The sequence below is a fragment of the Pongo abelii genome, chromosome 3 (genome assembly GCF_028885655.2).
Source record: "Pongo abelii isolate AG06213 chromosome 3, NHGRI_mPonAbe1-v2.0_pri, whole genome shotgun sequence".
NCBI classification, from domain to species: domain Eukaryota; kingdom Metazoa; phylum Chordata; class Mammalia; order Primates; family Hominidae; genus Pongo; species Pongo abelii.
In genome coordinates, this window is record NC_071988.2 from 21,798,509 (window position 1) to 21,815,513 (window position 17,005).

At 39.2% G+C, this 17,005-nt stretch overlaps 1 protein-coding gene across 1 annotated transcript in view; it reads left to right on the forward strand.

Moving 5' to 3' along the window:
- The first annotated feature begins 4,332 nt into the window (after positions 1 to 4,332).
- The window catches only part of GBA3 (glucosidase, beta, acid 3 (cytosolic)), a 125,985-nt gene continuing 113,312 nt past the window's right edge, over positions 4,333 to 17,005 (forward strand). Inside the window, exon 1 of the mRNA NM_001131233.1 lies at positions 4,333 to 4,487. Within this exon, the coding sequence (NP_001124705.1) occupies positions 4,430 to 4,487 (58 nt within the window). The 5' untranslated portion in view covers positions 4,333 to 4,429. The remainder of the gene's footprint in view (positions 4,488 to 17,005) is intronic.

Consider the following 17,005-nt stretch of genomic DNA (forward strand, 5'->3'; position numbering starts at 1 on the left):
TTTCTCCTACACAGGTATGCAGGAACATTTTGAATGCCAGAGTTTTTGAATCTCAGCAATTCAAATTGGGAGGGTCAAGATCATGACTAATAGGGCTGAATTCTTACTAAAGAACAGCTTGTTTTACAGTTAACAAATAAAGTTTTCTGCAAGATTTTTTTTCCCTTTTTACCTAGAGGTCCCTGAATTTACAGTCTCTTCGTGATATGGTTTGGCTCTGTGTTGCTACCCAAATCTCATGTTGAATTATGATCTTCAGTGTTGGAGGGGCCTGGTGGAAGTTGATTAAATCATGGGGGTGGATTTCTGCCTTGCTGTTCTCATGAAAGTGAGTGAGTTCTCATGAGATCTGGTTGTTTAAAAGTGTGTAGTCTCACACCTGTAATCCCAGCACGTTGAGAGGCTGAGGCGGGCGGATCATGAGTTCAAGAGTTCCAGACCAGCCTGACCAACATGGTGAAACCCCGTCTCTACTAAAAATACAAAAAATTAGTTGGGTGTGGTGATGCATGCCTGTAATCCCAGCTACTCAGACGGTTGAGGCATGAGAATCGCTTGAACCTGGGAGGCGGAGGTTGCAGTGAGCCGGGATCACACCACTGCACTCCAGCCTGGGTGACAGAGCGAGACTCCGTCTCAAGAAAAAAAGAAGTGTGTAGTCCTCCTTCACTCGCTCTCTCCTGCCGTCACTTGAAGACATGCTTACTTCCCCTTCATCCTTCTGCCATGACCGAGGCCTCCCAGCCCTGCTGCCTGTATAGCCTGTGGAACTGTGAGTCAATCTAACCTCTTTCCTTCATAAATTACCTAGTCTCAGGTAGTTCTTTACAGCAGTGTGAGGACTGATTAATATACTTAGCAGTCTCAGGACTTCTAGAAAGAGCACACCTGTAGACAAAACTATAATGCAAGTAACTTATGTTTGCTTGGGGAGTAGACAGAGGTTGGTGACACTCATGAATAAAAAGGTTTGTTGTGCTGTTCTGAGGCAGTACCTTTAGAAGGTGGCAGGACATCAGAGGAACTACTGTGTGGCTGTGATGAGCAGCAGTTGAACATAGAACCTCAGAGCTTCACCCCTGGAGAAGCCTTGAGCCCCGAGAATCAGTGGACTTGAAGAGACCATAGTAGACCTGGAGAGTGGGCATCTTGGCATTAACTGGTACAGACCAACACTGGGAGGTAGGGGAATAGAAACACCAGGTATTACAAAGAATTTTGGTCTTCATAAGACCCAAATTTTCCTGTGTGGCCCTAAAATGAAGTGGAGGGGGCCCAAATACAGTAATGACAAATTAAATTACCAGCCAATCTTCCTGGATGGGACCATGACGTCAGACTACTTTTTGTATACAGAAAAATCTAAAATACAATAATTCTTTCTTACCTGAGATGATGGCTACAAATTCATGCCTTAGAGCCGTTTGGGCCCTAGTGCAGGGCAGATGAGTGAAATGAGCTCTCAGAAACGTGAGAAAGATACAGAGGGGTGCTGGGTTGCAGTGGAAGGTCTTAGGAGAGGGGTAGAAAGTGAGTTCAAGGAGGGCTATGGTTATGAAAATGTGTTCTGTGGACTCCTTGAGGTCCTCAAGACCCATTTGGGTGTCTACCAGGTCAAAACCCTTTTTATAATGATGCTAAGATATGATTTGCCTTTTCCACTCTTGTCTGTTATGCTTCTGTGAGTGTACAGTGGAGTTTTCTAGAGACAACAAATTGAATAAGAAGCAGATAGGAGCATTAGCTGTCTTCTATTAAACCAGGCATACAAGAGATTTGTAAAAATGTAAAACAATGACACTCTTCTCACTAAATATCTTTGTTTGTTTGTTTGGGGTTATATGGTTATTTTTCATAAAATAAGTAACTTCTGTTAACATGCTCTTCATTGCTGTTTAAAATGAAGTCAACAATAAATGTTTTTTTAAAATCTCAGTTTTAATTTCTAATACAGCAAATATATTAATATAATATTAAATATAACCCACATGAAAGAAAAAAAGTTCTTTTGGAACCACAATTATTTTTAAGAGTGTAAAGAGATCCTGACACCAAAAAGCTTGAGAATGTTGGATTAGAACAACAACCCAATCAATGTTGAGAGAAATTAATTCTGTCACTTGCGGACTAATAACTTCAGAGTATGTGAAGCACTGAGAGGGTAGATTGTTTCTTCTGGAGAAGTATCTTTAGAAGAGCAGTAGTAATTAGCCAGGGGCGACTGGTGTAGACAGCCATTAGTGAAATAACTGAATTTAATACCACTTTATACTGCAACTTGCAAACCTAAAAAAAATTGCAATACTGCCATCTAGTGTTCTATCGTGAAAACATTTCAATATTTATTTTTTCTCTCAATTTACAATTGCTTCAGAACTGAGTGACAACATAAGCCAAATTTAATAGTTTGCCATGCATTTGTTAGGCAATTTCACCAAACATGTACCTTTAAATATCTTCAGTGTCTTTTCCAATTTCTTTCTGTATATAATCTCTTCTTTCTTCTTAGAGTTAGGATAACTGGAGAAGGTAGGATTTCAACCTACTTATACCTGGTTTCAAACTTTATGTTCCTGTCATTACACAATGTAGAATGATTTAATGGGAATGTAGAGAAACCGAATAAGTAACTTTCCTCACTTTGGTTATACATACCTCCTCTCTTTCCATAGTCTTTTGTTTGTTTGTTTGTTTGTTTTTTGAGATGGAGTCTCATTCTGTTGCCCAGGGTGGAATGCAATGGTGCAATCTCGGCTCACTGAAACCTCTGCCTCCCGGGTTCAAGCGCTTCTCCTGCCTCAGCCTCCCGAGTAGCTGGGATTACAGGCGCCTGTCACCATGACCAGCTAATTTTTGTATTTTTAGTAGATACAGGGTTTCACCACATTGGCCAGGCTGGTCTCGAACTCCTGGCCTCAAGTGATCCGCCCGCCTTGGCCTCCCAATCCATAGTCATTTTTTTTTAAATAAACTTTTTATTTTGGATCAATTTTAGATTTACACAGAAGCTTCAAAGATAGTACAGGGAGTTCCCATGGCCCCTTATCCAGTTTCCCCTGCTGTCAACATGTACATTTCTGTGGAAACCCTTACCCACTGGGTTCCTGGCACAGTGGACAGAAGTTCCACACCAATGAACATGACTGAAATTTCAGAAATAGAAACTTGGGGGTCAGTGAGGGTGGGCTGGGGAAACAAAAAAGTTTACGTATAAAAGAACAGGACTTGTATTCTCATCAAACTTGTCAGTAGCCACACCAGAAGCTAGAAAACCAGGAACCAATGCCTTCAAAATTCTGAGTGAAAATTATTTTCATCATAAAATCCTGTACAAAACTGCATATTAAGAGCAATGTTAGACTAAAGACAATTCCAGAGCAACTACAGAGTTTTGAAATATTTATGTCCCATGCTCCCTTTATCAGACAGTTATTTGAGGATGTGCTTCTCTAAAGCGGGAAAAGAAACAGAGAGAAAGACCAGGGGAGAGGTGAAGAAGCCTCTCTGAATGATGTGAAGGAGATGGTGGGTCAAAGCTCCATGGTGTCCTAAAAAATAAACAGTGCAGAATGGAGCAGGAAGACAGAGTTGTTTGAACAACGCAGAGATGTATTCTTCTGTCAGAGTGTTTGGGGATGAATTAGTAATAGGTATAAAGAAGATGAAATAAACATAAAGATCAGGCAGTGGATTAACCCTAGAGAAAATTAAAAGTTGCATGGAAGCATGGTATGTATACTATATGGCTCGGCTTTGAGCCATACAGACTCATAGTAATATAAATATTGAATTCATTTAAATGAAAAGGTAATTTTATCATGTTGGCTAGATGGGAGAAGGTGGAAGAGAAAGAGGGAGGGAGGAGGAACAGAGAGAGAGAGAGCACTAGATCCTCTGCCTTATACCCAGAAGTCAATAATTACCTAAAATTGAAAAAAATAAGAAGCAACACCCTATTATTTAAACAATGTGGGATTAAATATCAGAAGAAATGGTTAAAAGTGGTTACCGCTACAGAGTACGGATCAGGAATTGGGATGAATGAACTAAGTGAAAATTCTAGTAGGATTATATGACTTTTTAAAACAATGTTCATGTTACTTTAAAAGGCAAAACATCAGGTAAACGGGTGCCCTGCCAAATCAGGGACTTAGCACCCAGGGTTATCAACTCTGTTAAGAATCAGGGAGTGCTGGGGGAAGAAAGTATAATTGATGGCCTTGTACAAAGTGTCTTGGATTCTTATCAAGGCTGTGGCAGTCAAGTGTCCTTTGCCCCTGCTTCCTTCTTGTTTGCATAAATATTTGCATTCTGAGGCTCCATTCTGGGGTGAGAGCTCATTTTCTGTTTGCACAATTGCCTGGCTCCGCTGGCCAAAGTGTACTCTGCTTCTGGCCACTGAGGATCCCAGTAGACAGCTTCTTAAACCATGGCTTTCCCTGTGGGATTTGGATGGGCGGCAGCCACTGCAGCTTATCAAGTAGAAGGTAGGGGACACTCTCTCCCCTTCACTGGGATGGGAATGCTTTATTTCTGGTGTGTTCTGTGTACCTGAGGAAGATGGTGGGGTAAGGAGGCAAAAAGAAAAGAAGCAAAGAATTGAACACTCCACAATGTTATCAATGAATTTGTTTCCCTTTTCAAACATGTCAGGGGTGGGGGCTCACATTCTCTTGTCTCTTTCTTTAGGCACAAGGAAGGGTGGAGGGATGAAGAGGTGAAAACCAAACTGTGGCTGGATTTTCAGTCAGTCCAAACTCAGCTGAGACGTCAGTTTACATTGGACCAGCTGTATTAGTTGATTTCTAGAATCCATTTGCCCCAACTCCTCTACAAAGGAGAATCATTTTTTTCTATTGGATGGAAAAATATTGGGTCGATTTTTTCAAAGATTGGGAAAAGTTCCCTGTTCTGTTCTTGGTGAGCGCCAAGCCAAGCCTAATCTTGTAGGCCACCATATTTCCTGGGGCAGCTGAGAAGTAAATCGAAGCAAATAGTAAAGAGCACGCAGAGTGGCTGTGGAGCCTGAGTTCTGGTCCTCATCCTACCACACACGAGTGTGTGAATTCTTTGTCCTCCTTGAGTCTCAGTTTCTTCATCTGTGAAATAGGAAGATTAGCTTTACTTTTCTAAAACACGTTTGTCCCCACTTCCCTCCTGCAGGGAATTAGAGATTGTTAATAGCTACCATGGAGAAAATATTTATTTGGTCAAATAAGTATGTGAAACCCTGGATTAAACAAAGCAAAGTGAGTTATTGTAGTAGCTTCCTAGGATTACCGTAATAAAATATCATAAACTGTGGGGCTTAAACAACATAAATTTATCCTCTTACAGTTCTAGAAGCCAGAATTGGCCACTGGAGGATATAATTAGCCAAGTTAAGGTGAGATCATACAGGAGTAGGGCAGATATGCAATCCAATATGACTGGTGTCCTAAGAAGGAAATTTGGACACTGAGAAATTTGGAAATTTGAAAGAAGAAAATTTGGACAAAGAGACAAGGAGAACACCATGTGCGTGAGAGGGAGATTGGAATGTTACAGTAAGCTAAGGAGTAATAGTCGCCACCAGAAATTAGAAAGAGGCAAGAGGGATTTTACCTAGAGACTCGGGGGGCCATGAGCCTGCTGACACCTTGATTTTGGAATTCCAGCCTCTAGAACTGTGAGAGAATACATTTCTGTTGTTTAAGCCTTTCATTTTGTGGCACTTTATTACAGCACCCCTAGAAAACTTATACACCTAGAAAAACAAGTCAATCAATCAATGAAATAATGACTGCTGTGGTAAGTGCTATGGAGATAATAGGATGTTGTGGGAAAGGGTCACGTGAAAACCAGTTCTTCAGGATGGGTCATCAAGGAGGATCTTTGTGAACTAGCATCATTCCGTCTAAACTTAAGGTATGAGGAGGAGAGTGCCATTTGAATATGGGGAGATCTTTCTAGACAAAGAAACAGGACAAGTTGATCCTGGTACAACCCATGCTGCCTGTGATTCCTAGCTTCAATTGCTATTTTGCCATCCTCTAGAATGGGAAGGAGGAATCGCTACTACACAGTTGTGATAACTGCCATGTAGAAGACATCTCCCACTGGGGGATTATGTATATTATTGCACATATATGATCTGTGATACAAGGCTCTTTTAAAGGAACGTCTGACAATGTCCTGGTTGGATGAGATTCCATGCCACCTTTCTCGCTACATGGGATCTTCTTTCATCTTCTTCTAGATAATTTCCACTTTGTTGTAGAGGGTGACTGAATAGGCTGACCCTCTGGAAATAAAAACAAAAGCAATGATCTTGGTTAGTTTCCTTCTCAAAAGAGAGGTCGGAAAAATCCGAGAAAGCATGGTAGAGCACCAGAATGGTGTAAATAGAATCAGATTCTAGAAGCAACAAAGCATTGGTGATTATTAAGATGAGTTTTGGGGGAAGACTCTTTAGACTTGGATTCGATCTCTCCTTTTACTAGATTTGTGACTTTGGCCAAATGACTCATCTTCTCTGTGCCTCCTCACCTGTAAGATGGAGATTATTATGGTGTCTCCTGTGTAGCACAGCTATGAGGTTTAAATAAGATAATGTGTGTTAAGTGCTTGGCATTTAGTAAGTGCTCGATGCATCATATTCATATCTGGGAGGATCACAAAAGGATTACAAAGAATGATTCACTGTGGAACTCTACAGTTAACTTGGCATAAATATGCAGTTAGTTATACAAGACAATAGAGTGGGTTTCAACTACCAACTTTCAGTTCCTGCCCACGTAGGACCTGGAGGTAACCTTAACTGGCCCATTCTGAGCTCCGCTCTTCACATGACCTCAATACTGTTGCATCTCTTCTGTCTGCTTGGAGCCAGTTTGTCCTATGATCTTCGGACTTGGGCTTGCTTCTGCCATATTTTGAGGTCTTTATTTGCAGCCTTTAACCTGCTATTAACTATCTATAGTTTACTAGGTAGGGTACTTGATCCAGCATGCTCTGCCAAGAGCCATCAGCCTGCTATCTTTGTCAACTCACAGAATAACTTTTGCATGCTTGCTTGCTTTCCACCCTAGGAGCTTTTCCTGATCCTTTTGTGCTGTGTGTGAATTTTAGCTCAAGCACTTACTAGCAGAGTGACTTTGGGCAAATGATATATTTAAGCCTCAGTTTTCTTATTTGTGAAATTTGAAACATAGTCATACTCTCTCTGTAGATTTGTTCTAGGGACTGAAGAGGTAAGCATATTTAACTGTGGTGTAAGAGTGCCCCCATGTAGTGCTCACCAAATACTAATATTAATGCCAATACTATTATTATTTTTCTTTCTCCTGGCTGTATTCTCTTGCACTCTGAGAGAAGGAGAGTTACACTGTCTACTCCATTTAGTGGGAATGGTCATTTCTTGTTTTGACTGCTAGTTAGGATCTATTCCCTCCTTGCTCATGCTTGACTACTTCACCAGCAGTTGCCAGGAGAGTTACTGTTTAACCATTTCTCCTGCCATCGACTGGATTATAGTGCAGGAAGTTCACTCATGGCTTTATCAAATCAGCATGGCTTGGATTTAAAAGCCGAGAACAGCCTGTCTCTTTTTGATTTTGATAATCTTTGCAGTTTTGTGCTGCCCTGGCCTTGGAAGGTCTGTAGATGCATTGGAAGTCACGAGACACTCAGCAGAACTGAGGGCTGAGCCTGAATTGTATTTGTAAAAAAAACTAACACTTTTAAAGATTTGTTATAAAACATTACCACGTATCTCTTTCTACTGTCTCTCTTTCCACTGTATTTCAAAATACAGTTGTCTGTATAGGTATATTTGTTTTCGGATACTCTCTTGGAATCCCTGAAGAATAACTAGCATACTCTCCCTCACCCTCACTGCGAAAATGGAGATATTTTGTCTCCATATAGAAAATACTGTCAGGGTCTTTGCAGGTGGGGCCCACTGACAGGGGCAGGGACTGGTCTTATCCCCAGGTCTCCTAACACATTGACTACTTGGTTGCGTATCTTGCCGGAATCACGGCCTTTCCTTTGTCCTGTCCTTGTTCAGATCCTTTCTTCCTCTCCTCTGGCTATTTCACTGTTCATGGTCTTAGAGAAGAGTTTAATGTTTATTACATAAGAGTTGACTGCATGGTGCCTTGAGCCTTTTGGAAGAAAGCACAATATAAATCCAATAAATAAATAATAAATAAATGGTATAAGCAGGAGGAAAATTATGTGTTTTAGGTGAGTTGTAAAGAACCATGTAAAACCTATAAAATGTATTTGTTAGACTAAGAGGCAGGGAAGAAAGTGCAAAAAATCATTGTACATACAGAAGTGAGTCTCCCGCAATATTTTTAAGTAGAGAAAAATTCCCATGATTTTTAACCCCTTGTGAAGCTGACTCTGTCCTCTGTGTTTGGCTGGAGGGAACGTGAGGCGCAAAAACATCAGGTAGCTCTGTGGCATTTTGTTTACTTTGATGGTAGGCCGTGGAGGAGCTATGAAAATGACATTGAGGACCCAATTCTACACTTCTTTTGAGCTTCTAACTCCCAGTGATTTCAGGGAAGGCTCTTAAGGAGCGAACATGCTTTGCAAAATCCCACAAATCCTAAGCAAAGTCTAAACTACTGTGTTAATGCTTCCTAGTGGGATCTGAGTTTGTGGTTTTTAAGGAGCCAAAGGCCTCAGTTTTATGAATGCCATTGTGAATCCTTGATATTAATCTAACATAACAGTTGATTTTAAGTTTGACTTTGGTTTTATGTCGGCAGAAATTGGGGATTGCCTCAGACTTTGGGCGTCTCTATTTGCCATACGTTAAAGGTGGATTCTTGTAGTTAAGACATTTGTGTGTGTGTGTGTGTTTCCTTAAAAAATTGGAAAAAGAACATGGCAGCTGTATTTTTTGGTTTTAAGTTGAGTTTACGGTGTTTCTATATAGGCTGTTTTTTCTTTGGTCCTTTTTTATAAAAAAACTCAACTGATTCACACAAACCTGAGCTGGAGACACACTTCATCTACTCGTTGTAAATGTCAGCACAAGCCCCATGTTTCTCTAAGACCACTTCCTGATTGCTTTCTTCACTCAACGGATTTTAACTGTGTGTCTTGGTCTCTATTTTCTGCCAAATCCCATGGATTAAACATCGCAGTCTGAGACTTGATCTCTTGGCTGCTCTTGGTACTCTTCAAGAAGAGGAATATCCAGACAGATATGCTCCTTGTCTGGACCACCTAAGAAAGAAGGAAGGGAAGCAGACTTATGGTCATTTATTTCTCAGTATGTAAGGAAACAGGGAGCAGAGAAGTGGGCATTTACTCATGAAATTTATCATAGCTTAAAAGTTGACATGACAGAAACCATTCTTATTTCATTCTCCCAGTTTCAGATTTGAAATTCACAAAAATATCAGATATTTCTCTCCTTTTTTTTGTACCATGAAATTAATGATGTAGGCATCATTGGAAGAGTATAGGCTTAGAGAGGGATGATATTCAAATATTAATCAACAAATACACTCCCCATGCTCACCAATCAGATGCCAACTGTAAATAGTAGGCATAGACTAGACTGACATTTGGATTGACTGGTCCGACTGGACGTCAGCCATACACAACTACTGAGGCCACATTTAGATGTATTGATTGAATTTCAACCTTGGGCTTAGGAGGGGGACACATCTAAAATATATCGGACTCCATTTATAGACTACTATATAGTTTAATTATTTAACTTCTCTAAGTCTCCAATTTCTCACTTGCAAATTCCTAATGCTGATCTCTCTTTCTTTTTAAAAAATTTCATTGGATGAATGTTGGAGACCTTTTTCTTACATTTTGTGCTTCTTTGGATCTTGATTAATTTCTTCAACTTTTTATTCCAAATGAGAATACTTTAACTGTGTTTGGACTTTAGCTGAATTCATTCTATTTTTCAACTCCTCTATTGAATATTTATTTTTGGCACTCATATTTCTAATTTTTAGGAATGAATTATTTAATTGCTTCTGTTTCAGGAAGCCATATTTTATTTTCTGGATGTTGTCACCTCTCAAATCTCTTTAATAATGCTAATTTAAAAAATTAAGTTCCTGATCCAGCAATCTCACATCTGGGTATTTACCCCAAAGATTTGAAATCAGTTTGTAAAAGAGATGTCTGTATTTCCATATTCATTTCAGCACTTTTCACAATATCTATATTGGAATCAATCTAAGTGTCCATAAACAGATGAATGGATAAAGAGTATGTGGAATATATACACAATGAAAGACTATTCAGCCTTAAAAAAAACGAAATTCTGCCCTTTGAGACAATGTGGATGAGCCTGGAGGACATTATGCTAAGTGAAATAAGACAGGCACAGAAAGACAAATACTGCATGTTCTCACTTATGTGTAGAATCTAATACAATCAAACTCATAGAAGCAGAGAACAGAATAGTGGTTATATAGCTAGCGAGTGGGGGGAATCTTGGGAGATAATGATCAGAGGGTAAAAATCCTCAGTCAGATAGGAGAAAAAAAATTTTTTTTGAGATCTATTGCATATCAAAAATTATTAACTATATAGTTAATAATATAGTATGTTTCAAATTTGTTAAGAAAGTAAATTTCAAATGATCCCACCATAAAAATGTTAAGTATTTGAGGTGATGAATATGTTAGCTAGCTTGATTTAATTTTTAAAATTCGTATTCATAAATAATGTCACTTCATACTGTGTAAATATACATAATTATACATGACCAATTTACAATAAAAACTTTTAAAATTAATTTCTCTGTCTTTTTTGTGTGTATCAAAGAATTTTGGTCCTTATCTTTTGGGTTACTTGTTTTTTGTCAAATGCCATATGATGTTTATGAATGAATGATTATCTTGATTAATATCAGTAACTGATTTAGGCTTCCTTTGAAGTTAGATAGTTCTATGAACTGAGTCAGGGATGGCTCTATAAGAAAACAGAGTTCTGTATAAGTTGGTGGGATCTATTGACAGTCAGTCATCTCACAAAAGATTATGGGCGTGAGTGGAAACAGTCAAAATTTAGACCTTGATAACTGCCATATAGCAAGGACTTTAAGGAAGAGTATGCTTGATTTTAACTTTTGTATTTCCTTTCTGCATGTCCTTTCAAGTTCATGTTTTTAGCTCTAGAGTTTGTTCTGCTTTTTTTCTGTGGCCTCAGTAGCCATGATAGGAGTCCTCCCCAGTCACACCTCTCACTTTTATGAAGCATTTCTTAGGACTTCAACATGGGGTAAAGGCAGAACCAATGACCCTGTTTATGGAGAAGAAAAACCCATCAAGCGAGCTATAAGATAGATAATCCTTTAATTACCATAATGATTGCTCTGAGGCCTGGTCTTCTCTCCGAATTGGTTGGCCCAGAAAAGTACTTTAGTAAGTGTTTTGTTCTATTGGGACCTTTTTTGTTTGTTTGTTTTCAGCTCAGTTGTGGATTCCTTCTCTTATTTACTGTTATTTCAATGGGGTTGTGAGAAGAAAAGGAATTAAATATGTTCACTGTATTCCCCACCTTGAATTGGAAATCTTTAAAGACTTTAACATAATATTAACTTATGTAGAAGTCTTTATTAACATGCATTAATATTTGAAAGTGCCTCATAAATCATGAGGTTCTATTCAAAGTTAATGAATGAATTGCCCGCTTTTACCATTATCATCCTCCTTGTCATCACTGATATATCCAACTTCTAGAAGTTTTCTAGTCCTGTGCTTTTTAATAAAGAAGATGAGTGCTATAGACTAAATGTGTGTGTTCCCCTCAAATTCATAGGTTGAAACACTAATCCCCATATGTGATGGTATTTGGAGGTGGGGCGTTTGGGAGGTGATTAATCAGTGATATGGTTTGGTTGTGTCCCCACCCAAATCTTACCTTGAATTGGAGATCCCATAATTCCCACATGTTGTGTGAGGGACCTGATAGGAGATAATTGAATCATGGGGGCAGTTTCCCCCATACTGTTCTTGTGGTAGTGAGTAAGTCTCACAAGATCTGGTGGTTTGATAAGGGGTTTCCCTTTTCACTTGGTTCTCATTCTCTCTTGCCTGCCACCATGTAAGACGTGCCTTTCACCTTTTGCCATGATTGTGAGGCCTCCCCAGCCATGTAAAACTGAGTCCATTAAGCTTCCTTTTCTTTATAAATTACCCAGTCTTCGGTATGTCTTTATCAGCAGCATGAAAGCAGACTAATACAGTCAGGAAGGCAGAGCCCTCACGAATGGGAATTCTGCCTCATATTAAATAAAAGAGATCCCAGCCATGTGGGAATGCAGAAAGAAGTCAGCCATCTATCAACCAGGAAGGCATCTTCACCAGAACTTGAGTGTGGTGGCACCTTGATCTTAGACTTCCAGCCTCTAGAACTGTGAGGAATAAATTTCTTTTCTTTTTTCTTTTTTTTAAATTTTACTTTAACTTCTAGGATACATGTAATTAACGTGCAGGTTTGTTACATAGGTATACATGTGCCATGGTGGTTTGCTGCACCTATCAACCTGTCATCTAGGTTTTAAGCCCGCGTGCATTAGGTATTTGTCCTAATGCTCTCCTTCCCCTTCCCCCACACCTTGTGACAGGCCCCAGTGTGTGATATTCCCCTCCCTGAAGACAGCATGGGGATTCCTCAAGGATGTAGAACCAGAAATACCATTTAACTCAGCAATCTCATTACTGGGTATATACCCAAAGGATTATAAATCATTCTACTGTAAAGACACATGCACATGTATGTTTATTGCAGCACTATTTACAAAAGCAGAGACTTGGAACCAACCCAAATACCCATGAATGATAGACTGGATAAAGAAAATGTGGCACATACACACCATGGAATACTATGCAGCCATAAAAAAGGATGAGTTCATGTCCTTTTCAGGGACATGGATGAAGCTGGAAACCATCATCTTCAGCAAAGTAACAGAGGAACAGAAAACCACACACCACATGTTCTCACTCATAAGTTCGAGTTGAACCATTTCTGTTCTTTATAAGCCAGTCAGCCTATGGCATTCTGTTATACCAGCCAGAATGGACTAAGAAAATGAGCTAATGTGGAATTAATGGAATTTCAGACAGTATAACAAGAGAAAGCAAAATATTCAGATACTGTGAGAAAAGTCATAGTAGGGGGAGGTGACTATGACCGAGCAAGAACACATGTCTCGTCATCTGCTTTTGAGGTCAGCTGATCCAATCCATTTGCATTTTTCATAATTTATTACCTCCCTCAATTCCTGAACACAGATTCTGCATCTACCAAGTTTTCCAGTACCTCAGCTGGCTTCATGGGCAGTGCCGAAAGATATCTGCTGTCCTCCCTATGTATATATGTAAGTTATTTATTGATAAGAGTCAGTCTGCCTGTTTGTATGTTCTTTTTTTTTTTTTGGAAAGGTTTATTTATTTATTTTGAGATGGAGTCTCACTCTGTCGCCCAGGCTGGAGTGAAGTGGCACGATCTAGGCTCACCACAACCTCTGCCTCCCAGGTTCAAGTGATTCTCCTGCCTCAGTCTCCTGAGTAGCTGGGATTAAGGCACCTGCCACCAGGTCTGGCTAATTTTTGTATTTTTAGGAGAGACGGGGTTTCACCATGTTGGCCAGGCTGGTCTTGAGCTCCTGACCTCAAATGATCTGCCTGCCTTGGCCTCCTAAAGTGCTGGGATTACAGGCGTGAGCCACCGCGTCTGGCTGTATATTCTTTTGTATCAGCAAGGTTCTGAGTAGAGTGGGTGCTAATCACACATGTTTAGAAATGTTTTTTGTATTATGAAAGGAATACAAGATAATTTTAGGACATTTAAAAGATACAAACAAGCCAAAAATAGAATAATCAGCCAGTAGATATTTAAAATTTTAGAATATGTATTTTCAGTATTTTTCTATGTATCCATAGACTTACATGTACATATACACTTATTTCTCTGATAAGAGCATTCTGTAAATGGTTGTGGTTTTCTTAACACACTTAGAAATATCTTGATAAGCTATAACATTTCTCTGCATCCTTTCTCCTCTTCCTGTTCCCTTTCTCCCTTATCTGTGTTTCTACAGTGCATAAGGATGTTACACAGAAAGCTAAATGTGAGCCAATATATTTAACTTTGAGAAACCAGATAAAAAAACTGTATCTTAATTATTTGTTTGGTGTAGGGGTTCTATCTGTTGGACCACACAGTCATACATGAATTTTTTTGTCATTACTAAATTAGTCAGTTAAGAGAGGACATTTGTTTACTTGAATAAATATGTGCCAGCCTTGTACTGGAGGAAAAAAAGGTGTTGGTTGTGCTGTTCCTTCCTCAGATTGCCCATCTGGTAGGGGTTGCTTCCTAGCTAAGTTCACTGGTGCACAAGGTTAAATGAATCTTTAAAAATTATTAGACCGTCACACAAGTGCCCAAACCAGAAATATGCTAGACTGTTCCTCTTACTCCTTCCTTTATTTTACCAATTCCTTTTTATTCGATCTCCTCTAAACCTCTTGATTATACCCATCTTCTTCATTGCTACTACCTTTCCTTTACTTCTGGAACATAGCATTTCTTTTCTTCTTAAAATCTCCTTCTCTCCTCTCCACTCTTCTCCAATTTCTCCTGCATATTACTTCTAGCACTGTCTTTTACAAATCTGACCACATTATTCCATTTTCTGAGAGAGAGGATGAGCTCTGAAATCAAACAGACTGGATTTAAACCCTGACTCCACCACTTACCAATTGTATGATCTTGGAAGATATCTAAGCTTTGCAGGCCTCAGTTTCCCTATTTGTAAAATGAGAATGGTGATAGTGCTTATCTTGGGATCATTGTAAATATAAATGTATTCATAAGTAACAAATGCATAGAACAATGCTGTGCAAATCTTAACTGTTCAATAAATTTCAACAATTATTAAAAAACTTGAAATGTCTTCTGACCTTCTACAGGATAATTTCTGAACTTCTTGAATAGCAGAAAAAAACCCTGCAATTTTCTCTCTGACTACAACTCCAGTTTCACCTCTTGCTTCTTCTCTATTTGTATCCTACTCTTTGACCAAAATAAAGCATATGGAATTTGCTAAATGTGCCATGACCTTCATGCCTCTGTACCTTTGCACATGCTGTTCCCTTTGCTTGAATATACATGACTATTGGCATCAACAGAGATCAAAAGTTGATAAAGATCCGGCCTTTCTCACTTCCAGGCTGGAGCTTGAGCTACTCCAGCACACTGCCTCTTTCATCTTTTATGCTACTCTCCCAAGTGTGTTACTGTGAACTTGGCAGTGGTAGTAAAGGGCTCGATGACTGATGGGGCAAAGGGAACCCCTAAAAGAGGTTTTTAGTATATATGAACAAACATTATATTAACAATTTGGAACAGCATGGATAATATGCCTTTTTACCTGGGGGCGTTTGAACATAACTCCATGTATCTAAAGAGGACTAACATCATGAGAGGTGTTGATATGACTATTGCAGCCGTGTGCTTGTATTTTGCATGTCGTGGGTGGTGCCGTCAGCAGCAGCTGGGGCCCTGCTCTTTTCCTTCTGTTCTACTATGTGGCCCTCTTCCTTGGGGCACCCTCAACCAGACGAGCAGATCTATATTGGCTTTGGATCTTTCTCAAGGTGCCTGCTCTTCCTTTCATTAGCGTGGATAATCAGCATTTGATTGTAAAGTATGCCCAGGCCAAATACAAGGGCTTTTAAAATCGTCTGCTGTTTTAGATTATCCAGGCCACTGATCCCCCTTCCTTAGCGTGGATAATTGAGAGTGGACTGGGCTGAAGAATGTTAAGCAGAACCGATTGACAAAATAAATGAGATTTAAAAAATCCTTTACATTTTAATAATAGAAAAAAGTTTTTTTTAATCTGAAAGAGCTTATTTTATATTTCAAAACTGTAAATTTATTTGGCTTTAAATTACTTCAAAATAGGAAAATATTTCCTATGATGCACCCATTTAAAACCTATTTAAAATGTATACTAATTACAATATGCACTTAATGGAGTTAAAGGAAAAATGGAACATACAGACAAGAGGTTGGAAGTTTCGGATTCAATGTGAAATCTTCTTATAATCATGTTTATATTTCATCAAGGTAACAGAGGGTAGGAGCCACTTCCAAACTCTGAAAATCTCTCTCTTGATAGTGGAGGCTGCAATTCTTTGCTTCTAGTGAACAATAATCATTTAGAGACAGGCATTTAAAAATGTATGTATAAGATGAACAGAATTCTGATTTCTGGGAATATATGATCAAATTCACCCCTCATTATTTCATCTTTCCCCATGCCCCTCCAAATGCAGGTAGAAATGTATTTGCATGTCATTTGACTGGGAACTGAGAGGACATTTTCCCAATGGAACAATGCTGTAAACGGGGGTAGGTGTCACTAAATACCCTTCAGGTGTGTAATGAGGATAAATAGATTTGGGGGTTGGCCTGGGAATTGGAAACATAATGTAAGAGGCAATGGTGAGTTTCTGGGCAGGTGACTCATAAACAAGGTTTTTGAAACATTACCCATTTTAATGTTGGGAATTGCCAAGCTCAGCCTTAACATCTCCCACAACACCTATGAATAATCATTTAAATACAGGCTTTGAGACTTGGGGGGAAAAAGCATATTATTTACTCTAAAGACAATAATCTTCCTTGGAGTCATTGTATTCCATCATGCAGATGCATACTTGGGGATCTTTGGAAAAGCAACATTTTCTCTTGATGGTCCATTACTTCATTTATCTTCTAAGTTATTATCCAGGACTAGATTGCAGACACAGGTTAGGGCTGCACGTCAGCCACTCTGTAACAGTGTGGGAGACTAAGGTTCTTTCACAGGGAGAAATATTACAAAGGGGCTTTGCTCATTCCCTATTGCGTTTGTGTGAAGAGCAGGATACAGTAATGGAGGTAATGGGGACTCTAGTGCATCTTTTGGTTCCTTATAGTGCTGAGAACTTGGCAAATGTAGGCACACATAAATTCT